The sequence below is a fragment of the Apostichopus japonicus genome, chromosome 6 (genome assembly GCF_037975245.1).
Source record: "Apostichopus japonicus isolate 1M-3 chromosome 6, ASM3797524v1, whole genome shotgun sequence".
Lineage (NCBI taxonomy): Eukaryota > Metazoa > Echinodermata > Holothuroidea > Aspidochirotida > Stichopodidae > Apostichopus > Apostichopus japonicus.
The window spans coordinates 5747716-5772743 of NC_092566.1; the positions used below are offsets into that span (position 1 = coordinate 5747716).

A 25028-nucleotide genomic window follows, 5' to 3' on the forward strand; every position below is an offset into this window, starting at 1 on the left:
GGGCGATGTACAAGTGCCATCCAATTCAAGGCTTTGACTTGTGTGCAGCAGTTGAATAAAGTGATTAAGTTATTTACCTTACAATACGACTTTCATTATATTTTTTATTTTGTATTATGTAGCCTATGTATGTATGTTCGGATGTATAAATTATGTCCCCCCTACCTGTGACTATGGATTGACCCCACCCCCCCCCCTGGCAGAATGAATATAGATATGTAGCTGTATTAAGCAAGGTCAACTTACATTTTAATGTTACAGATCAATGTCGAGACCGATCGGCATCATTGGTACCCACGACAGAGACTGTTTAGATCAAGGTTTGAAAAGAACGGGGATAAAAGTGGGGTATAGGGAAAAGGTTTTCGCGGCAATTTGTTTTATAATTACAAATCTTAGCTGAAAGGCGTAGGAGGATACTAATGAAACAAAATGGGGGTTAATTCGTTGGTGATACAGGGTGTCCCTGAGCACATTGGGATCACTTTTAAGCGTCGTAAAAATAACTGCTGATTATTAAATATCTTGCTTATTGGTCTCCGGAACACTGTCCGAAATAATTTGATGATAGACAGAGATACAGATGGATGAATGTCGATGGCATTAGCCAGTCTGTATTGCTGGAATGTACTAAAATATCACTTTTGAGGTCAATAACCACACAGACAACATTCCTAACACACATGCACAACAATCCATCTAGAATACAGTCCAAATAGATTAATTTGACGATAACAGGGCAGTAAAAACATCAGAAATAGTAAAAACTTCGAAAATTGGTCTTTGATCAATTGACGGTTTTTAAAGTAATGGCATATAATGTATGATTTTGTGTGTCTTTTGAGAAATGATTGATTGGAAAATTTGAATAAACCTTTCCTATTTTGTTGTACCTTTTTATCTGAAAATATTCACCTAAAACAAATATGAAATTGAAAACTTCAAAAGCACTGTTAACACTACTGTTAGTATTATTTATTTCCTTATTATCTTCTTTAAGTCAAATTTAGCTGTGAAATACAATTGAAAAAGCTAGCCAAAGGAAAGCTATTGTGACAATAATGGATGGTTCAATAGGCTAAATGCATACACATACAAACAATTTAAAGCATAATTTGAAAGAAACTTGTGCAGCACCGTTACACAGAGAATACATCACCATTACACAGATAATTACATCAGTGAAGAGTATTTGAAGCAATGTCAAATTTCAAAATATATATGCTACACTTTATATGCTACACTATATTTTGCTATTTATGTGCTACACTATATATGCTTCACTCAGTGGTTATAGCTGATGCCTTCCAATAATAAGGTCCCAGGCTCAAGTCATTCCAAGATTAATGTATGTCGTCCAGTTACAGAGTTGTTGACAATTGACAATTCATAATCATGGACGTTAAATACGAATGTAAGAGACTGACTTAGGTCGGCTTGCGGCTTTGATAAGCCAAATGAGGCTTCTACGCGAGTTCCTGCTTGCAGGAGGATCTAAAATACATACTTTACTGCATTAATTGAATTGATAACAGTTTCTTAAACGTGAATGCAACGAAACATTACAATGACCCCAGCAACAACTAGAGAACCAGTTTTACAAACAAGGTACTCCTTTGTTATAAACCATCTTCTACAGCCATTGACCTCTTCTACTATTGTCATTCTTGTGTCTATTACTCAGTATTATTTCTGAAGCTGAGTTAAACCCTAATTGTAGCTTTCAAAGTAGATTATGTAACATACATGATGTGTAAAGTTTGTAAACATAGCAGCGAATTCTGATCATAAAGGCTATACATAAATACGAAGGTTACACAATCCTCTAAAATGCCAAAGAACTAGATAACTATAAATTTTAAGACATACAATTAAATGTGCAACCAGAAAGAGAGATTGTTGCTACTTAGTCTCCCTCCCTCATTCCCACAGATACCTGGATGCCATCCAAATAATATTGTCAGTAAAATACTCTAAACTTTTCATAAAACTAAAACACAAACAAATACTACTGTAAAAAGTAATACTTGGGAGAAGATACTTTTTCTTTTTACTATGGTAGAGTAAAACCAATTATAATTTATAAATTATAAAACTTAAATGAAATTAACTTCACCATACTCGTTATGCAATGTAAGAGCAGGTGTACTGTTAGTGCAACCGCCTGAAGTGACCTGTGTGCTATAAATTAAAATATGGCTGCAACATTCCTGTAAATTGTGCATCTTGGTTTAAGTACTGTATTAGTTGCCTTGTACTTTTGCCTTGTACTTTATTTGTAACATTAAGACAAATGAGATCCCATTCCAGTTTTGTCCACTCCTTCTTCACCAAAGTCTTAGAAACTTAACGTTGCTGAAGAGATTCACGGTATCCTGGGAAATTAGTAACCTTTTGGTGATTCTGAAAACATAAATAAACATAAATAAATGTCATGATATATATACTACTGAGCTAATCTGTAGAATGAGTAAACAGCCATGCATATTATTAAACATTCCAATCTGAATAAACACACTCAACAGCAACAGATCTGTAGTGTCGATGCTCAGTACTTAATTGATATACCACCTCATACCAGAAGCTTATGTAGAAAGGTCATATAGTAAGACTGGGAACAGATGGTACAATTTTTGCAAAATCAGTCAAATAATATTATCCAAACATATCTGCTGGAACCCACACTGTTGTGTTAGATTATTATTAATTGTTTGACTAGATCCAAATTTGGATCTAGTCAAACAGTTAACTGCACACACACACAAGATCCAGCCTGTATCTCCGCCTCTCTTGACCTCAAATAACCTATCATTTAAAAGATTACACCACATGTAAGTTCACATACTTATTTTGAACCACTACAATATCATCAATTATGTGTGGTCGTTTCTGCAATCCATATAAACACAGCGTGACTTGAAGGAGCTATATGAAGACTCAATGAGTGTAATATACAATTGTCTCTATATAGTCATATTCCCTGTAACATTCCCTGCAACATTACCTGCAACATATCCCTCAACATTCCCTGCAATACTCCCTGCAACTTTCCCTGCAACATTCCCTGCAACATTCCCTGCAACATTCCCTGCAACATTCCCTACAACATTCCCTGCAACATTCCCTGCAACATTCCCTGCAACAATATTCCCAGCAACAATATTCCCTGCAACAATATTCCCTGCAACAATATTCCCTGCAACAATGTTCCCTGCAACAATGTTCCCTGCAACAATATTCCCTGCAACAATGTTCCCTGCAACAATATTCCCTGCAACAATATTCCCTGCAACAATATTCCCTGCAACAATATTCCCTGCAACAATATTCCCTGCAACAATATTCCCTGCAACAATGTTCCCTGCAACAATATTCCCTGCAACAATGTTCCCTGCAACAATATTCCCTGCAACAATGTTCCCTGCAACAATATTCCCTGCAACAATATTCCCTGCAACAATATTCCCTGCAACAATATTCCCTGCAACAATATTCCCTGCAACAATATTCCCTACAACATTCTGGTTTGCTTTATTATGTCACTGTATTCATCTTAAACATGTTGTATTTTCAAAGATAAAGAATATTTAGTACCTGAGCACCTTGAAGTTGTCACTGCTGCAGTTTGAGAAGCTGTTAATCAATTGCTCTAATAGAGGATTTCCAATGCATACTTGTAGCATGCTAAACATGTGAAGATACTCCAAGCCACAGGCACCTTTAACAAGCTTCATTACTTCACCTTGCTCTGCCGTAGGGAAGCCCTCTAACTCCTCTAGATACCGCCCAGAGATTCTCAAATCCTCAAGATTCTTCCACTCTCCTACCACATCAGCGAGACATCTGCAAAGTTCATTTGGCCAAGATGTGTGTAGAAGCTGCAAGTTCTTGAAATTCTGCAGTTGACCCAAACTGTCAACAATGTTAGAAATTATACGAGGAGATAAACCTTGAAGTGAGAAACGAAAGTGTTCCAGGGAAGTCAAGTGACGCAGACTTTGCGTAAGAATTGCAGCTCCTCTTTCGGAAATTTCATTCCGTCGATACTCCAGAAAAGTCAGCTGCTTTAAATTTCCTAGAGCTTTGGCAAAATCTTCACTAACTTCTGGAGTTGCCAATGTCTTTTCTAGAAAAAGTGATGAAATATTGCTCAGGTGGGCTAATGATTCTGCAAAGATAGGACCAAGAGCGTTACTGGCAAGGTTCAGATCCTCTAATTTAACAAGACATTCCAAAGCCTTGGCTATGATATTACTTTCGGATATTTCCATGTTACAGAAACTCAAGTTGAGAGATTGGAGGTTGGCAAGGCTCTCTGATTGTAGTACTTGTGCCAGGTTCTGGATACAGTGGCTTAAGTTCTGTCCACTCAAGTGCAGTGTAGTGAGTCTGAGACTATTCATTGTCCTGAGGACTGGTTGAATGCTCGTGTGACTACACTGCCAATCTTCCAGTATCTGTACCAGATGATACTTAGAGACATACTCATAGTGGTTCCAGTGATCCATCCCGACTAAGGACTTCTTATACTTTGTGGCACAAGACTGCCGTAACACCTCTAATTCTGACTGTTCCTTCCTGGTATACTCTTGCATGTACGCAGTGTGCAGCCACTCAGCTGAAGGGAACAGACGAGAGAGTTCCCTCATTGATGAAGTAGTCTGAACGCTCAGAGTCAACAGTTGAAGTGAGTGTATAGTCTGAAAGAATCACAATACAAGAATAAGAATCTTTGATTAGCTTTCAAGTTCCATTCCTTCAGTAGGCTGGATTCCATTACTCCTAGTACATAACCAGACCCGCCCACCAAATTCACACAAGTAATTAGTGTAATGTTCTATGCGTACACTATGAAGTCAATAGATGTCTCACCCTCAATGGTGCACTTAGCTGTGAAGTTTACATTTTTAATGGTCGTCCGGTTGCCTGAGATGACAAAATTTAGTTAGGACAACCAAAATCAGATTTGGAGGTCATCTGCAAAAAACAACTGCTTACATCAAATTCAGTTTGCACCATAACTAAACACCCCCAAATAGGTTAAATGATAAATTGATACCAGCTGCATATCTCTTCTGAGATATCTGAAATAAACCAAAAATAGAAGTAGGCCTATGATCTACCTGAAGGAGTTTTACTGGCCCGAAGCTAGACATCTCTCCTACAATGTACACGTTGACCACTCTTTGTTATTTTGGTACACTTATTCAGACAACCAAATTTACTGTTTGGACAACCAAAAGGTTAGATCTGGTTGTCCAAGGGCCAAACACAAAAAAAAATCCTTCATAATTTGCTCTGTATTTAGTTATGTCAACCCAAAGATGTTTTGTGGTCTAATTCTCAAAGGTGCACTTAACTGAACATTGTATTAAGCCACCATACCCACTAACTGTTGCCCCCCCCCCTCCCATACACACCCCTTGGTGCAATTAGCTGAAATGGTTTATTCAGCTTTCTTTGTCCTCATACGGTGCATTTAACCATCTCACTCCCCAAAGCACTCAGTTGAGACTGTATTTAGTCGTCACTCACCCAAAAGTGCAATTAGCTGACCAATACAGTGTATTCAGCTTAACAGTTATTAAAGAGTATATAAACAACTTCCACCTCAGTTCTTACATGTACAGAGGGCTAGGGAATGTCTGCTACAAAAGCTGTTAAACGCATGGCCTGATCTCTCATAATCTGTTTTTTGTGTGTTAACCCATAACTTCATTTTTAATGCATCCAACACAGTGTTAATGGATATCTACGGAAACTAGAACTCAATGTTCCAAATATTGATGTAACTTACATGATGGTTGCAGCCAGATCCAGTTCCACTGTCAATATACTTAAAGTAATATGCCAGGGCTTCAGAGGTATAACTAGATATACCAACCATTCGGATTACTCCACCCTCTAGTATTTGACACAAGAGACCATTCATGGCTCCACAACTCTGGGCTTCATAGTTGACCTGAAGGCAAAGCTCCAAATATTTCTGCATTTTATGACATTCCTGAAGTCCCAGAGTGCCATCATAGTAACATTTCGGCTGAAGGTTTTCTTGGAAGACTTTGAGAAGTACCATGAGTATGTCTCTTGCAGCAGCCTCGCTTCTCCAACTAGCAAACAGCAGAACATAGGCTAAGTCTAGAATCCTGCCAATGCTTTGGAGAGTGTGTAGGTATTCCTTGAACTTGATGTCACTGGCTTCCTTGACTTTGGCTAAGTGTGATCCAGCACAGTACTCTTGGATAACTTTGTGGTAAAATGAGACATGACCTCTTCTCCTCTTACCCTTTCTCCCCTTTCTTGAAGACTGATGGACTAGTTTCTCTTCAAAATTAAGAAGCCCTGTCATCTTGCCTTTCTGTAGAACTTCCATTCCAATCTTGTTTTTCAGGTCAGCACACAAGAAAGTCAGTTCCTGTCGCTCCTTGAAGAGGCCATCTAGAGCAGTTTCTCCCAGGGCCTGAATTATGTCATCGACTTCATCAGATTCATCCATATCTTCGTCATCGGTACTGCTCATTAACTCGTCCTCGTCGATTCTATTCGCAGAGTTAAAGCACGAACACAGCCACTCAAATAACTGGCCGAGACGTGACGGTGGGTTGAGCAAGACCTCAGGATCACTCTTCCAAAGATGACACAGTAAGGATGTCAGCAGTGGAATGCATGCAATGTTCTCTTTCAGATTGTTGACTGCTAAGTAACTAATAAGCTTATGTCCAGCATCAGAATCTTTCTTGAAGGATTTCTCCAAAATATAGTGGTCTACATTCTCTGACGAGAATCCCTTCACTTCATAGACGGTGCAGTCTGTGAGGTCTTTGCTCTCGAGGGCCTTCCAAGGCCGCATGGTAACAAGGACACAGCAATGACGCAGCCTATCCCCTCTCAGCATTTCAAGGACATGTTCCTTTTCTTCTCCTTCTTCAGTTGAATATTCATCATAGCCATCAAATATAATCGCAATCTTGTCCTCCTGATGAAGGACAAACTCCTCCAAGATCTCTTTAGAATACTGACCATCTCTTGGTAACAGCTGTGACATGATAGCATCCCCAAAGCTCTGATCCGGTGGCATGTATCTCATTTTTAGCACAAAGAGTATGTCGTAGTTGGTCAGAGGTGACTGCTGATCTTCCACAGACCAATCATAGGCGAGTCTAGCGACAGTAGTGGATTTACCACTACCGGCCTTTCCTCTTAAAATGCTCCTTGTTCCCTGTTGCCTTCTCTTCTCAAATGAAAAGAGTTTGTGGTGTGAATCTAGTGGGACTTGCAGCTGGCGTTCCCGTGGGTCAGGGTTATGCATGAGGAGTTCCACGTTGGTATATATGTTTTGTATGGGAATCTTTTCCCCTTCCCACGGTGATACTGGAACTTTGCACAACTTGTTCAGGTAGAACCATTTTAAGTCTTTCTTCAACTTCAACACAATGTCTGCTGGGGATTTACTTATTTTATCTCTAGGTAGTTCACCTGTAAAATTTATCATGAGAAAAAAGAGGCAATTAGCATTTAAAGTCCTTGTTTCAAATGGCAAATATTATAGATAATATCTTAGGAACCATAACTTGAGTATCTCCATTCTCAGGTACAAGATTAGTTGAGGCTGATGTTCTTGAGGTACCAACATTAGAAACTTGCATTACAACAAACATATATGCATCACCATAACTGCATACATAAAACCTGTATCCAAACTACAGTATGTACTCTTTGGTTCATTTTGACTTAACAATTTGATGATAGAAACGTTACAGCATAGAACCAGGAAATGAAAATGTTTGGTGGTTCTGATGAGCAAACATATCCATAGTGTGGTAAGCCATACTGTACTTGTTAATATACATGAACTTGTTCACACCAATATGAAGACGAGTTTCTATTGACTTATGCGGCAACATATAAAGAAAGGTACAAGGAACCAAAGTCTGTTCAGTGCCTGGGTATGAAAGCAGATACATGCATGAATATTAATGAGGTCAAATTTGATCTCATAAGCATGCACTGTATCTATATACTGTACTTCTCCAAGTATATATGTATCTAGAGCTAATTAGACATACTATTTCAGAGGTATCTGATAAATAATTTTATGATCACTGATTAATATCAATATGCACATAATATGCACACATAAAACAACAGGGTTAATGGAATGTAGTGTGACAAACCTAATATGTCAAGGATGAAACTCTTGGAACATTTGGTTCTTGTCTTGTGTTTAAAAGTCATTCTTACATGATGAAATTTAATTACATAGAGATGGAAATATCATGAAAATATATATAACATCACCATACCAGCATGAACCAAGCTTTACCTGAAGCCCTGCCCATTCATTAATATTCATGGCTGGTAACCAAAATTAATCTACTCATCACAGGGCATCTACCTGCTAAGTATGCCATTGATTCAACTTGTGGTTGTTGAGATATCATGTTATTACTCCGGTATTTATATAGCGCATAATCCACAAGTTCAATGCGCTTTACAATTAACCATGGTCATTGGTAACTTGTCGCACCTACACACCAAAGTGTGCACAATTCAAACAATCTCTCCTGGGGCACAACAGTGCACCACAGCCACATGTCCTCTGGGGGACTTCCCATGGGGTGCAGTCACAAACCGGAGCACGCAACTATATTTACAAGTCACCTCGCAAGTCCCCATTTATACACCTGGGTGAAGAGAGGCAATGGAGATAAAGTGCCTTACCCAACGCAATGATCTGGCCAGGGCTCGAACCTGTAATCCTGAGATCATAAGTTCACTGCCTTAACCACTTGACCACAAAGCCCTTACAAGCTGTTTTGACAATAGTCCCACAAGTCCCACCCATCATCAATACTTATGAGGTAAAAATTGTTGTTGCAAAGAACATGCATATGTAATTACATCACCATACCAGTATGAACTAAATAGGACATACAGTTGAACAGATACTGACATGCTCAGAATTTATGTTGAGCCCCACCCACTCATTAATATGCATGATACCCCCACCATAAAACAAAAGGTATCATCTACTAATCATGACCAACATACCAAGTATGACATTGATTCAAATTGTGTTTGTTGACCTATCATGTTTACGAGCTGCTTTTGAAGATTTCCCATTAAGCCCCACCCACTCATGAATATTAATGAGGTAAAATTGTTGTTGCAAAGCACATTTACTTACTATGTAGTTACATCACCATACTCAGCATGAACTTGGACATACGGTTGAATAGATATTGTCTTTCTCAGACATTTATGTTAAACCCTACCCACTCATTAATATGCCAGACATCCCTACCATAATCAAAAGGGATCATCTACTGACCATGACCATACTAAGTATGATATCAATCACATATTTCCTTCTTGACATACTGTGTTTACCAGCTAGGACATCATACACACACAGGCCAACTTGACTGCATACGTTCTAATGGATGCCATATATAGCATCGGAACCAAAAACAATATTTGGGCCATTACAGTAGCTTTAGAAAGCTTTTTCAATATCCCTGGCTCACACAAAGGGACACCTTGGAGAAGAGACAAAGTGTCTCTCTTCATCTGTAATCAAGTGAATAGTCTACACATATTGCAGCACTGCAAAGAAAAAGTCTGTTCCTGGTATTACTCCCACAAACCTTTGCACACATGCTCTGCCAGGTGATTCATCTTGGCATTCCTTAAAGCCTGTGCTAAACTCCTGTATGAGGCTGTGACTCCCTTTTCTTGTCTCCATAGTGACAGCATTTGAAAGATTGCCTCCAGCATGTTGCCTACATGGTTTGAGTTTAGAGCCTGCAGTTGACCATCCTTTATCCCCAGATATCTCCCTATCTTCATCCATTGTGGACCTATCTGTTCTGCTAAATTCTGGAACAAAGAAATAAAGTATTAGAGATATCATTTTTTAGCACTAACATTGGGCCCACGACTAGGCTTTACAGATATCACTTCTTAACACTTAATGTTTAATCAGGGATGAGACTGAGCCGGGGAAAAAAAATCTGAAATTTATCGATCGAATTTAGAATTTTTTTGTCAGGTAAGGAGGGCTTAAATACAAAATGGTGGACTCTAGATGGAATCTATCACATCACGGAACTCGCCAAAAAAGTGTGGAATTTCTGCTTGTATAATTTATCCATTAGCTTTTTTGAACCAAAAGAGAGCTTTTTTGCTTGCTTTGTGCTACTTGATTCCACCACTGGTCAAATTCGGTGTTCCTTCCCTTCACAGTCCAGCATGTTCGGCCAAAAAAAAAAAAAAAAAAAAAAAAATTAAATAAAAATAATAATAAAAAATAATAAAAAACGCGAATTACGAGAAAAAAACGCGAAAATCAAAAAAAAAAAAAATCGGAAATCCGCGTTTCCGCGGAAGAGTCTCATGCCTGTTTAATAGACCTTTGGGGCATTTCCATTGACAAAGTGGACATGGGTGCAAGAAATCATGTCTGTAATGACAGATAAACATTGGTTATATTTTGTTGACATACAAATCCTGGGTTATGGAATGGATATGATATCTTTCTTAGTATTTCAAGAGATATTGGTAGATGACTTAATTGTTCCTGATCTCCTGGACAATTAACTATACAGTGACATATTTTAATGATTTGGTGATTAATAATCATATAGTATATAGTTGCAAACCTACCAAAATAAAGTTTTAAAATGCTTTATTCAATACACTAATGAACGATGTAATGTGAGTAACCCAAATAGAGACTTTATTCGCGTAAATAAAACACAAGGATTTTAATAATCTAATTGGATTTTCGTTCCTGCTCACCATCCTTACTTTGAAGACAGATAAAGGAAATATGTGCATCAGAATATTAGGGAATGAAACATGAAACATGAGTAACCGTGAGAGGAAAATGGGATTATTCTGACACACAATCACTAAGTACACAGCACCTTGCAATCAGGGTGGCAAACACCACATTTACCCATAATGCAATGTAGGGATGCACCGGATATCCGGTCCGGCCAGACTATCCGGCCGGATAGTGAGCAATTATCCGGTTCCGGTTCTGGCCGGATATTTTTCAAAATCCGGCCGGATCTTTTTCAAAATCTGGCCTGAATTATTCCTTCAAAAGGTGTTGGTATTAACTTAAATCAATGTAAACTATTTCCAAAAATTAATAAAAACATTCAAAGTAAGGAAAAATTAGGTTTAACATGTTTAATTTAATTTTCTCAATGGTCTGACGAACTTATTTTACTAAAGAATGTAGATTACACCACTTCAAGTCATATTTAATCTCATAAATGGGGTCTTAATTTCACCTTCTTTATAATATGCGTATACCTCACCTAAGATTTGCTCCTTGTTTCATACTTCTACTTCTTATTAATGATTTTCTTTTGTGTAATGAAAAAATCCAGTTCCGGCCGGATTTTATCCGGCCGGATTTCATGTACTATCCGGCAAAATCCGGTTCCGGCCAGATCAAAAAAATTGGATCCGGTGCATCCCTAATGCAATGCAGATCTGGTACAACCTATGCTGTGCACAAAAATAAGTTCTACTCTTTTCGAAACCTAGTAATCTGTGATATATAGATTGGAAATTCTTGTCGGCTATGGAAGAATTACTCCATACCTTCATGAGTTTAGTGGCGAAAGTTGGGATTATGGACAATTTTATATGTGGACAAACTGTAACATGAGTAACCTAACATGAGTAGGCTACCCATTTTTGTGGAAATTAACAATTTTACAAAACATTTTGATATTACTCTTGATGTGTACTAATAGTCAGGTTCTAAAACCGTATAAAGGTGAGTAACCATGAAATTGTCCTATGACTCATACCTGAGAAACTTGAAATACTAGCAAAACACTTGAATATTTATGTAACACAACATCAAGTTAAATGACCTTTAACCTCCATGAAACGCTCATGATCAGTATCAATTATTAAAGTCATAAAACAGGCTTAGTGATTTCTTGGTATAAATTATATGCCAACACTCAAAAGTAACACAGCATATAAAATGTTCAATACATCAATTCATAGTTTTTACTTTCTAAGGAGTTTAATAGGCTTGCAAAGTTTTCAGACTATTGAGGTCTGCTGGTGTCAGTTTCTACTAAGATAGATTAACATTCAAGCCTTGAAATTCAGGCTATTTACTGCCTATAATAATGCCAGTGGATGTTGGGTGAAAAGGAAAAACAAAGGGCACTGGTATTGCTGCCTGTAGACATTAAAATATGGGTACATGATAAGTTGGGTAATAACATATCAGTCAAAGAATCTGTATGATTTCCATACCTAACATATTTATGCCCTGTATAACTGCTTAAATTGTAATCAGTGCTCAAATATTAATCCGCTGCTCTAGCTAGCACAAGAGCCTTATGCTTGGAGCTATGTATTGTGTTTACAGAATTTGCCCTGAAACGGCTTCCGGACCTCCTCAATTAATCCTACAGTCGTAATTTACTAGGACAGACCTTAAAATGCCTTATTTTGTTGTTTTTACTAGTTACTTTTTTACTACATAAACAAACCCTCATATCCTAAGGTATAAGGATAGTAGTCCAGTCTTATTGAGTCACTTGCTAGTGCTAGCCAATAAAAATTTGCTGTAAGACAGCACACACTTGTTTCATTTTGGGGGGCCAAGAGCAGAAGTTAAATTAGTTTCTAAGTCTATTTAATGAGGCCTACAGTTGGTAGAATTGGCCCAGGCAGTTTCCTGCACGTGGACAATGGGAGTGCAAGTGGAGTTCCACTTGTTTGTGTTTGCTTCATAACAAGGTTGCACTCAAGAGTCAAGACAGGAATTTGGGGATGGGTCAGCCAGTGCAAGGTAGAATGGATTGTGTTAGCTCTGTTGGTCCAGGGAGCTGTTATGGAACATAACAGCTCCCTGATTACACCAGGAATTAAAATCTGGGAAAGTCTAACTGTTATTATACTTCAAAATAAAATAAAATTGTTTAGCAAACTGCTTATCAACTAGAGAGCCTGTGTAAGAGAATGTGTAAAAGTAAGTTGGCCTGATGTTTCGATCTTAGCAGGATCCTTCTTCAGAGGCTAAAACCACAATGAAATTAAAAGACAGCCATTTTCTCTCTATTTTTGTTTGTACCTAAACTGACTAAAACAAACACAAGGATGGGGTCACCTGGAAGAATTCATCACTTGGCAGTTCGATCTCCTCTTGGCAACCTGCCATTCATATCTTGTCAGGATCTTCTACCTGAGGGCATAAAAGAAGCAAAGAATGACAAGACAGTTTTCTAAAGTGGAAGGAAAAACTTTTTACTGCCTTTTGGTTGACCATCTAATGATACAATTCTGAGCATATTTAACTATGACCACTGACCTAACAATATTCTCAGTAAGTCTTTTTACTTTTTTGTTTCAAAAACTGTAAAAGTTGAAGTAACTGGAAGTAGGTTCTAAGAATTACCTTCCAACCATCATTAGGTGCACTACAGTACATGTATGAGAAGTATCATGTTCAAAGAAGCAGCACAATGGAAGTTGTGCTTACAAAATTATCAGCTTTTGACCTACTGTATGTTCACCTCAAGTGACATTGATCTATTTACAGTGTGTCTACAGACTAGATACATGAAGTTCTACCCAACTGATACTTTTGAGAAATACTGCAGAGTTAACAAGGTGAATCACATACCTACAGAAGCTTAAACATGCCATCAACATAAGAAAAGTTTGCCCAAATAAGTCAACATTTTTCAGTAAATTGTTTAGATAACAAGATAATATCTTATCAAATATCAGAAAAAACAAGAGCCCAAGGGCACTGTGGTTCCTTGCTTGGGGTATACGACAATACACACAATATTATCAAGCAAGATTGGGCTTAAATAGTCAAGTAATTGTGGTCCTACATGTACCCATAAAGTAACCAACACTATAGCCAACACTTTTGTGATCACAAATTGTGATCGGATTTTGATCAAAATGCACTTTTGAGATCTGAACATGGCGTCAAAAATGTAAGAAATATTAGGTCACCTACAAGCGGGTCAACAGATATGATAACATTATTGACCACAGATGACATGACCGTTAAATTTGAAAATGTTCCACCACCCCATTCACAACTTGTCCCAAAATATCAACCGTGTCACACCTTGGCATTGGGATTTAATTGCATTAAATGTCTAAAAGTTAACTTTGAACTTGTATACATAACTTCACACACAAAGGTCACTCGGAGGTCAACCAATTGACATTTTTGATCAGTGAGACCTAAATTGAACATCAAAACTGTAAAAACTCATACATTTTTTCTTTGCCCATTTTTCCCCCCAAAATACTCTTTTTTTAACATTAATTAATTTTAACATAAATAACTTCGCACACGAAGGTCAAACGGGGGTCAACCCATTGACATTTATGATCAGAAGGTACCTTTGACATCTGAAAATAGCATCGAAACTGTAAAAATCCCCAAAACAAGTAAAGGTTGGTGACCTTGGATCACATGACCGTTAAGTTTGAAAATATTCCCCTATACCATTTGCAACTTGTCCCAAAATATCAACCGTGACACACCTTGGCACTGGGAGTTATTGCACTAAATGTCTGAAGATTAACTTTGACCTCATATAACTGAATCCACAAAGGTCACCTTGGGTCAACTCATTGACATTTTTGATCGGTGTGACGTGAATATAGCATCAAACTATAAAATTTCAAACATTTTTTTTCCGCCCATTTTCTCCCCCCAAAATACTAGTTTTTTAACATTAATTGACCTTTGGTGACCTCTGATCACATGACCTTTAAGTTTGAAAATATTCCCCTTTACGATTTGCAACTTGTCCCAAAATATCAACCATGTCACACCTTGGCAATGGGGGTTATTGCAATTAATGTCTAAAAATTAACTTTGACCTTGTATAACTTCGCACACGAAGGTCACACGGGGGTCAACCAATTGACATTTATGATCAGAAGGTACCTTTGACATCTGAAATAGCATCGAAACTGTAAAAATCCCCAAAACAAGTAAAGGTCACCAGAGGTCAAATTGAGGTCAAAGGTCACCCAGATGCGGGTCAACAATTGGATTACATTGAAGCAACTTCCAACCCTAGCGGACAATTTATTCTCGAGTTATCGCAAAAAAACTAGTTTTATCATTAATTGACCTTTGGTGACCTTGGATCACATGACCGTTAAGTTTGAAAATATTCCCCTATACCATTTGCAACTTGTCCCAAAATATCAACCATGACACACCTTGGCACTGGGAGTTTTTGCACTAAATGTCTGAAGATTAACTTGGACCTCATATAACTGAACCCACAAAGGTCACCTTGGGTCAACTCATTGACATTTTTGATCGGTGTGACGTGAATATTGCATCAAACTCAAACATTTTTTTTGGCCTATTTTCTCCCCCGAAAATACTAGTTTTTTAACATTAATTGACCTTTAGTGACCTCGGATCACATGACCGTTAAGTTTGAAAATATTCCCCTTTACCATTTGCAACTTGTCCCAAAATATCAACCGTGACACACCGTGGCACTGGGGGTTATTGCATTAAATGTCTGAAAATTAACTTTGACCTCGTATAACTTCGCACACGATGGTCACACGGGGGTCAACCCATTGACATTTATGATTAGAAGGTACCTTTGACATCTGAAAATAGCATCGAAACTGTTAAAATCACCAAAACAAGTAAAGGTCACCAGATGTCAAATTGAGGTCAAAGGTCACCCAGATGCGGGTCGACAAATGGATTACATTGAAGCAATTTCCAACTCTAACGGACAATTCTTTCTCAAGTTATCGCAAAAAAACTAGTTTTTTATCATTAATTGACCTTTGGTGACCTCGGATCACATGACCGTTAAGTTTGAAAATTTTCCCCTATACCATTTGCAACTTGTCCCAAAATATCAACTGTGACACACCTTGGCACTGGGGGTTATTGCATTAAATGTCTGAAAATTAACCTTGACCTCGTATAACTTTGCACACGAAGGTCACACGGGTGTCAACCTATTGACATTTTTGATCGGAAGGTACCTTTGATATCCAAATCTAGCATCAAAACCAAACATTTTCTTTTTTGTTCGTTCCCTCCCTAAATAAGCGCATTTTTTCTAATGTGACCTTTTGACCTTGGTTTCAGATGTAGTTTTATCTCCTGATTACAAAAAACAAAACGACAAGTCTGTACAGCCATCCTATCTCCGACCGAAAAACTTTGACCCCATATAACTTCGCACAAAAAGGTCACACGGGGTCAACCTATTGACATTTATGATCAGAAGGTACCTTTGACATCTGAAAATAGCATCGAAACTGAAAATCCCCAAAAACACGTAAAGGTCACCAGAGGTCAAATTGAGGTCAAGGGTCACCCAGATGCGGGTCGACAATTGGATTACATTGAGGCAACTCCCAACCCTAACGGACAATTCGTTCTCAAGTTATTGCCAAAAAACTAGTTTTTTATCATTAATTGACCTTTGGTGACCTTGGATCACATGACCGTTAAGTTTGAAAATGTTCCCCTAACCAGTTCACAACTTGTCCCAAAATATCAACCTTGTCGCACATTGGCACTGGGAGTTATTGCAGTTTTAATATTTTTGGTTTTTGGACCATAACTGACCTTTGGTGACCTTTAGGGGCACCAAAAACAATAGGGCACCCCTTCTCCATATGGCGGATCTATGGTCCAAGTTTGGCCTTAATCCAACATTCCCATATTGAGATAGAGCGTACCCAAGCAAGTGTCACAGACACACACACACACCCACATACGCCAACCTGACTGCATAGGTTCCTTTTGCTAAAGCAAGGAACCAAAAATTGGATTGCTTAGTTGCTTTAACCGAGCAATTGAACAATTTTCTGCAAAATGTTTAATAGACAACTTATCGTACATACAGTACCTCTATGCCACAGTGATTACTTTGTTAGAAGTGAACCAATCAAAAGCAATAAGATTCCATGTGAGTTTAACAGGTTAAGCTATTCAATACTGAAATGAATCTATACAGGTAGCTCTAACCCTGCCCAAGAAAGTCCAAAGTTTAAAGTCAAACTAACAGGCTAGCACACGCTGTTTACAAAGCAATTATTAGACCTGTTGTGCACACTTTCATTTTCACTAGTCGTTCATTATCACTATCCATTCCTAACATGTAACATGTCCATCGAGACAATTCTTACCGAATCCAATCTGAACAATGCAGAAGGAGCATTCCCTTTAGTAATTAATACAGACATACAGCTGAATGATATTAGACTAACAACAATTAAAAGCTACCATGGTTTATAGACTGTTGACCGTAAAGGATTAACCTTTTGAAGCTGAGAGTAAAAATTAATAACCAGAGAGACAGCACGATTAATAGTGATTCCATGCCATGTTTTATATGTCATATGTTAAATGTAACACTGTACACAGAAGTTTCACAGTTTGACTGCAAGCCACCTTTAAGCTCCAAAGATGTTCATTAGATTTTAGGTATTCACAAAGCTGAATCTACATGTGTACTAGAAGTATGAGTTCAGCCAGCTTTACTTTAGGAGTAAATTTTGTTTGCAAGGTTTTCAGACTGGTGAACTCAAATGCCATTTGACCTCACAAAATATGTGGGCGTGCTCAGTAAGGTGGATCAACAAACCACAAATTTCACTGAAGGTTTACTAAATTTGGAAGTTATCATATGAACACAAATTGTTGACACTTTGACCTCAGGTGACTGCAAATGACTTGCACCTCTATGGCCAATAATTGGCCACTTTTATTACCTACAGTAAGTTGGATCTACATACCAAGTATGAATTTCATCCAAGCTTTGCTTGTGAAGTTATCGAGTATTAAAGATATTCAGTCTTTGACCTCTATAGTGACCTCAAAATGACATTTGTCCGGGGCAGATAACAATAGGGTTAAGGTGGATTCGTATACCAAGTATGAAGTTGAACCAACGACAGGGTTCTTACTTTCCTTTTAATGACAAATCTACATATCAAACATAAAGTTTAACAAAGGTTTACCTTGACCTTGAACTCTCTAGAACAATTATACTCCCTAACAGACTGCCTACATTCCACATCAGAAGTTTGATCTAGCATTACTTACAATTAGAGTTATCATGTTTCTATGGTTGTCAGTCTGTCAGACTGTACCTTCTCCTGACCCATATTGACCTTTTGAGCTCAACATTAACAAAAGGGATGATCTACTCACTATGGGGCTAAATTTGTACCAAATACAACAGAAATGATACAGTCCACCTATGTAAACAACCTGCATTAGTGTGAAAATGATGAGAATTCTTCAATACATCTAAATAATTGAATGAAAGAAAACCTGTGGGCAAGACCACCGTAGATGACAGATTCTTTCATACCTTTATGAACTTGGCGTTAAAATGTGAAGGCTTAGGGTGCTTTTACACTAGATCCAGATCAGATCTCCAGGTCAGGATCTGATCTTGAAGTCAAGATCACGGCTGTAGTGTTAACGCAGAACTTTCAGATCCAGATCTGATCCTCCTATTTTGGTGCTGGCAGAGACCAGGATCTGATCCAGAAGTTAAGATCAATTTTGCAATGTAAACACTTGGTGACCGCATTACGACCCATGCATTCTTGCATGAAATTCCAGTCCTCTATCATGCATGTGCTAATAAGAATTAGTGTGTGTGGGCCATGCAAAGTGTAGTATTGAACATACCCTTAGGCTATGTAACAATTACAACAAAAGTTTTGGAATATATGTACTACGCAATCCGCCGCTGCGCATGACACATTTCCGATCCGACCTTTTTATACCAACATCAGGTGAAAAGCGGAAGAGGATTGGAGTACGTCTCAAGGGAAAATGCGTCCGGATCAATGCATAAGTTTACCCCATGGAGAGATGATTGTCTGATAACATTAGGGGATCTGATCTGGATCTTGTGTGAAAGCACCCTTAGTTTTGGCTTTAATAGTAAAGTCTGAGTACTGCTTTTTAGCAACAAGCATTCCTCATCTTCTTATATCTTATGTTTACATGGTTTATTAGGTTATATATGTGTGATATGCTACTGGAGAAATGGCCAATAAATAGTGTTGTAGAATGATATGCTATGGTGGCAAAATGTTAAAAGATTATGCAGTTTCCTGTAGTAACTAGTAACTAAAATATTGTCAAAGAATGTCTTTTATATCAGTATTTGTATTTGAAGTACCCTTACTGGTCCAGTAGTGGTTCTTTACGTACAAGTATTTGGCAGACAATAGAGTATGAGTACTGGGTACTTTCATTTGAGTAAAAGTACTGAATACTTGCAAAAACCTACTCGAGTTGTGTTCCCAAACTTCCCAAGTACTACAGCAGTGCAGTCAGTATAGTGAATCCATGCATAACATCACAATCAACTGTATGTTCCTGGCAATGTCCCGTTTGAACGAAACATTATCGAAAATAGGCATACCTTAGATACTCCTTCATGGCCTAGCCAACATCACTGCTATGAGAGTGAGACCAGGGAGCTGCGTTAGAGTAGCAGCTCCCTGGTGAGACTAACTTCACTAAGCCTATGATGACAACCTATGTACTTTATAGCACTGGACTTCCGCGTCTTTTTCGAGAAAGATCAGTTACAGCAGATTTTATCTGTTCTAATCCCTATCCTATTCATACCTGTGGTCATAACTGGATGTATCGACTGTTGATCGGATCATCTATGGCACAAAATTGGCGAAGCTGCTGTGGAACGGTCATTTTGTCCACCTTTGAGAACCCAGACGGGCATTTGCTAGTGTTACTACCTCTTCGCTGTCAGCCATTGTTCATAACTGTGTAAGACATGAACTTGTCGGTACTTTGTATTGGTACGTACGTACATAAAGATGTTATGACACTCACAATGAAAGTTTTATATTGTTGTTGGAGTACGAAAATGTTGCAACAATTAAATGCATATGTACTGAGAATGAAGTTTCAAAATGTAGTCATAGGCGAGAGCCTTGGTTTGAAAGGTAAATATACTAAATTTTGGTGACGATAGAGAATTCGTGACGTGCGAGCGCCGGGGACAGGAAAAAATTTCAATTTCAAATTTCTCATATTGACATATAGCGCTTACAAAACTGAAGTTCACGTAGTATAATACAACAGGAATGATAGAAATATTTACAAGGGACGGTGTGGCTAGCTACCCTCAACGAAATACTGACGGGCATGGACAGTCAATTTACTGCTATAGTTTGATCAGAGAGGTTCAAGGGCGGCGGAACGGGGGGGGGGGCACAGGGGGCACGTGCCCCCTTTTCCCCCTCCCACTTTTCCTCAGGTTAAAAATGTGCCCTTTTTCTACATAAAAATTGAGATGTCTCAAGTTAGCAAGAGGCAAGGGAACCAGAATGAACACTCGGGAAGGGCCGTTTCCAGTCATCTGAGGGACCAAAAATTTCTTGTACGCTCCGCGCCAACCGATGGTGGCGCTCCGCTCAGATAGTCGTGCATAAAACTTTGCAAATCCTGGCTACGCCCCTGACTTTTAATGAATTTCTGTGGGTCAAACTCAAAGCTATTTCGAATGGAAAAAAATGTTACGATATTAACAAGAAATAACTCTAATTCGGAAGATTCCTGCATTAGCAACTAGCATGATTTCACCTCATTTTGTCTCAAAAGAAAACTTTTTCCTTGTTTCCCAGTTTGCACATTGGATATTGCAGTGCTAGTAGTATGCATATTTTCCTTGAGGGGGTGGGGGGGGGGCGTTAATGGAGTGATGTGTATACGCAAATAAGATAATACTATAAGAGTTATAAAGGGTACTAAATATAAGGCTGCATCAGTCCAATCGAATTTCTGCAAAGTGCCCTTTGATGTCGGTGACCCCCCCCCCCCCCAGATTAAAAGTGCTTCCACCGCCCTTGGAGAGGTTAGATCAGGGAGTTCCATAACAACTCCCTGGTTAGATTACTTCAGGTTAAGCAGTTAACGACCACGCCCTACGTTAGCACCCCATGCCCAATGGTCTAGCAAAATGTTTAAAGGAACCCTAAAAGAATGTATTCCGAACGGCCAACAGATTGGGACTGTTTTCTGGCAGCATTATTTATTTGCGTACCGAGAGGTTCCCCGGGAATCGCTAGCATTGTTGCCATTTGATTAATTGTACGGTTACTTTTGTTGCCGACGGGCAATACAATAGTAAGATCACAATGTAATGGAATGGTCCATGTATAGAGTGTTGGAGAAAGTGTTAACAAACAATTCGGCCTATATTCTTGATAATTCACAATACATCCGTTAAACGTACTTTCAGTTCAATGTATCTAGGAGTCTGCATCGACAACAAGCTGACGTTTTCAAATCATATTTCGAAGGTATTAGCCAAGGTGTATCACATTGTCGCCACACTCATTTCTCCTCACTTTCCTGTCCATATACGGGAAAGGGTGTTTGAGGCCTATACCTTGCCAAATATCATATATGCTGTCACGGTCTGGTATCAATTTGTCCAAATGAAAGATAAGAAAAGATTATTAAGTTTCCTTAGATACTGTGAGAGAATCGTTGGATTACATCATAACCAAGGGCGGCGGAACCGGGGGGCACAGGGGGCACGTGCCCCCCACTTTTCCTCAGGGTTAAAAATGTGCCCTTTTTCTACACAAAAATTGAGGTGTCTCAAGTTAGCAAGAGGCCAGGGAACCAGAATGAACACTCGGGAAGGGCCGTTTCCGGCCATCTGAGGGGTTTGTAAAACCAAAAATTTTCTTGTACGCTCCGCGCCAACCGATGGTGGCGCTCCGCTCAGATAGTCGTGCATACAACTTTGCAAATCCCGGCTATGCCCCTGACTTTTAATGAATTTATGTGGGTCAAACTCAGAGCTATTTCGAATGGAAAAAATTTGTTAAGATATTAACAAGAAATAAACTCTAACTCGGAGGATTGCTACATTAGCAACTAGCATGATTTCACCTCATTTTGTCTCAATAGAAAACTTGTTCCTTGTTTCCCAATTTGCACATTGGATATTGCAGTGCTAGTATGCATATTTTCCTTGAAGGGGGGGGGGCGTTGATGGAGTGATGTGTATACGCAAATAAGATAATACAATAAGAGTTATAAAGGGTGCTAAATATAAGGCTACATCGGTCCAATCGATTTTCTGCAAAGTGCCCTTTGATGTCGGTGCCCCCCCCCCAGATTAAAAGTGCTTCCGCCGCCCTTGATCATAACCTACTTAAAGATAAAGTTAATACGGCTGCTGGGAAGGAATTCGAGAGGTTACTAAATAACATCTATAGAAATGAAGGACACCCACTCCATTGTGCAATAAACTCTCTGTGCAATAAGACAAACTACAATTTGAGGAATGCTGCAATAACTCCCAGATTCAGGACTGAACTTTATAGGAATTCTTTTGTTTATAGGGCGTCAATGTTCATACAGCATGGTGCTCTAGAACCATTGTTGTGATTTTTTTTCAGTGTTATGTCTAGTACGTATTTACTATTTTATATCTTAATCATAATTTTATTTATTTTCCTATTTATAAATTTTTAATGATTTATACTGGAAATAAAGCAATGATTTGAATTGAATTGCAAAAGATGATCAAGTAAGGATATCAGTTAGCAATAACAATGCAAATAGGCCTATTCACTTTTGGTTTCGATGATTATCGTAGGCTATGCAGGCGGATAATTGTGTGCGTTGAGTGTGTGACGCCTTACTTGTATATCGTGAGTATATTTCAAACTAAAATAAAACTGTTAGCAAACTGCTTATCCACTAGAGATATATGTAATAGAATGTGTAACGTGTTTTTGTCCCTTCTGTTACTGTTACTTGTCATTTAACATTCGAAGAAGATCCTGCTAGGATCTAAACGTCAGGCCAACTTTCTTTTACACGTGAGTATATTTCGTGAGTAGGTGTACAATAGTTGAGTACAAGAAGCCTATTGTCATTGGTGGACGTCAAAGGTCATTTGGGGTCAATTTGTGAAAACCTTGTAAACACGATATCTCAAGAAGGGAAGCTTGGATCAATCTCGTATTTCGTGTGAAAGAGTATCACAATTAGTAGAAGAAGCCTATTGTTTTTTTATCGTGGAAGATCAATGTGCAGTTCTGCAGTGCCAATGGAAGATATGTGCTTAAATTATATTGTCTCCTGGGCAGCGTTGTCTTTGTGAGACCGCTGTCACTAGTTTTCATTTATTATACAAAACCTTGTACGTCTGACAAATGATTCAACCGCAAACCCTCTGATGCTGATCAACAACTGGTGATAGATATGCGGAACGCGAAACGGCCGGTTAATGTTTCACACAGAATTCGTTTGTCACATTGCAATATATAATTTATGCCAGCGCGCGCTGCGAGATAAATCACGTACATGTTAAACGTGTAACGTACGTGTACACTAGCTAATCATACTACACCGTACGCACGATCTGAACTGCCGGGCATATATGTAGGAGAGTGATTATTTGTGTTCATATTTACGCGGGAAAACTTCAATGTTGATTTTTTGAGGGCGTGTGTATGACCTAGAGAAAGCTATGACTTGTACATAATATATAGGATTCATGAGTTATGTGGGCAAGAGATGACGACATAGCCTATGTGGTCCACAATTTCGGAAACTGAATACAGTATCTAAGAAAATAAAAGTAGTTGTTTCTCTTCTTAAACATGTGTTTAGTTTTTGTTTCAAAAGCCTCACACGTCATAGTCTGAAACTCTTACCCAAGACCGGATCTAGAGGTGGGTTGTCGTTTTGGCACACTTTCGCCAGAAATGAGTGGCTTTTTTGTGTAGTTTGGGTCATGGGGGGGGTGGTGTTGAAATCCCAGAACTACCTCCGTGGCAACATGAAGGGAATTGCTTATTATTGGAACTGCCCGTTGATGTAGTAAGGGAAAATGTCATGACATACATGAAAGTCCGCTATTAGAGTAGAATATTGCTGAACTGATGCACTTTTTGATGAGAAATTGAAAACATGGACTGTGGTCAACACTTACACTCTACACAAATTGTACTTTGTGTTCAATGTTGCATATTCAACTGTATGTAACAATTGATATTAATTGACTTCATTAAAAAATAAAGCTTGAATTCAATTATATTCTTTCCTTATCATGTTGTTTTCAAGCCCTGGAAATAGGGAAGGGAGTTTGACCATTTCATTTTCAAGTTATTTGATCGTCAGGTGGTTGTGTTAAGTTGGATGTCGCAGGTACACGTAGTTCGAAATATTTATTTTAAGTTAATATCAAGGAAACTTTTAAACATCGAAGGGACAATTTCACTTAATCGTCTGCTTTCGAAAGTTGATCCAACGAACTGTTTATGATATAGTCTAATTCTATACGAGTGACACTTAAAAAAACAACTTCTGCCAATGCCGGGCCAACAAACTAGTTCAGCCGACGTCGATCCAATGAATCGTTTATGATTTTATTATTTTGAATGGTCGTTCGAGCATGGGAGGGACCTTTTAAATATGATGTCCCTTGTACACAGTTCAATCGACGTCGATCAAAGCCCGCTCCGAATATTTTTCTGCGGACACATATGGCGATGTCTATCCCAGTGGCTGTACTTATAATGCATAGCCACTTGTGTTTTGCTTCTTACACTTATTGATGAATAGAGAGAGTACATGTCACATGCAAGCTTGAAAGCCCTCAAAAATATCACCCATTCCTCAAAATATAGAGCAGATACCAGCCACGGGTGTTAACATAAATATAATATCCCTTGATTTCCTGGAAGATATAGGGTCACCTTAGACTAGTCTCATAGCCTAGAGTAGACTGGACTAGACTTAGACTAGACTTATCATGTTGCTTGTGAGGCACTTTAAAGAGCACTGTGTTAAACTAGATTCCCCAGTCACTTTGATTGATAACAAAACCAGTGTTGAAACAACTAATAGCAGTCATTTCTAATGAGCTGTAAAATATCAAAATTCAATTCCCCATAACTCATCTTCCAACACTAATTACCTTTTTACTTTCTGCATT

General features: G+C 38.4%; 1 protein-coding gene across 1 annotated transcript; it reads right to left on the bottom strand.

Moving 5' to 3' along the window:
• Positions 1–374: 374 nt before the first annotated feature.
• LOC139968793 (uncharacterized) lies at positions 375–19919 on the bottom strand. The gene is made up of 6 exons (XM_071973182.1): positions 19670–19919; positions 13154–13228; positions 9648–9879; positions 5798–7476; positions 3595–4700; positions 375–2403 (listed from the first exon to the last, which is right to left on the bottom strand). The coding sequence occupies exons 2-6, from the start codon at positions 13202–13204 to the stop codon at positions 2328–2330; spliced, it is 3144 nt and encodes a 1047-aa protein (XP_071829283.1). The 5' UTR covers positions 13205–13228; positions 19670–19919; the 3' UTR covers positions 375–2327.
• Between the last annotated feature and the right edge of the window lie 5109 nt (positions 19920–25028).

Bases quoted from the DNA above. Each gene is read 5' to 3' on its own strand.
- LOC139968793 (XM_071973182.1), bottom strand. From the start codon at position 13,204: ATGGCAGGTTGCCAAGAGGAGATCGAACTGCCAAGTGATGAATTCTTC. The intron at 9,880-13,153 runs GTGACCCCATCC...TCTTTGTTCCAG, and splicing joins CAAGTGATGAATTCTTCCAG to AATTTAGCAGAACAGATAGG. The intron at 2,404-3,594 runs GTACTAAATATT...TTATGTTTTCAG, and splicing joins GACAACTTCAAGGTGCTCAG to AATCACCAAAAGGTTACTAA.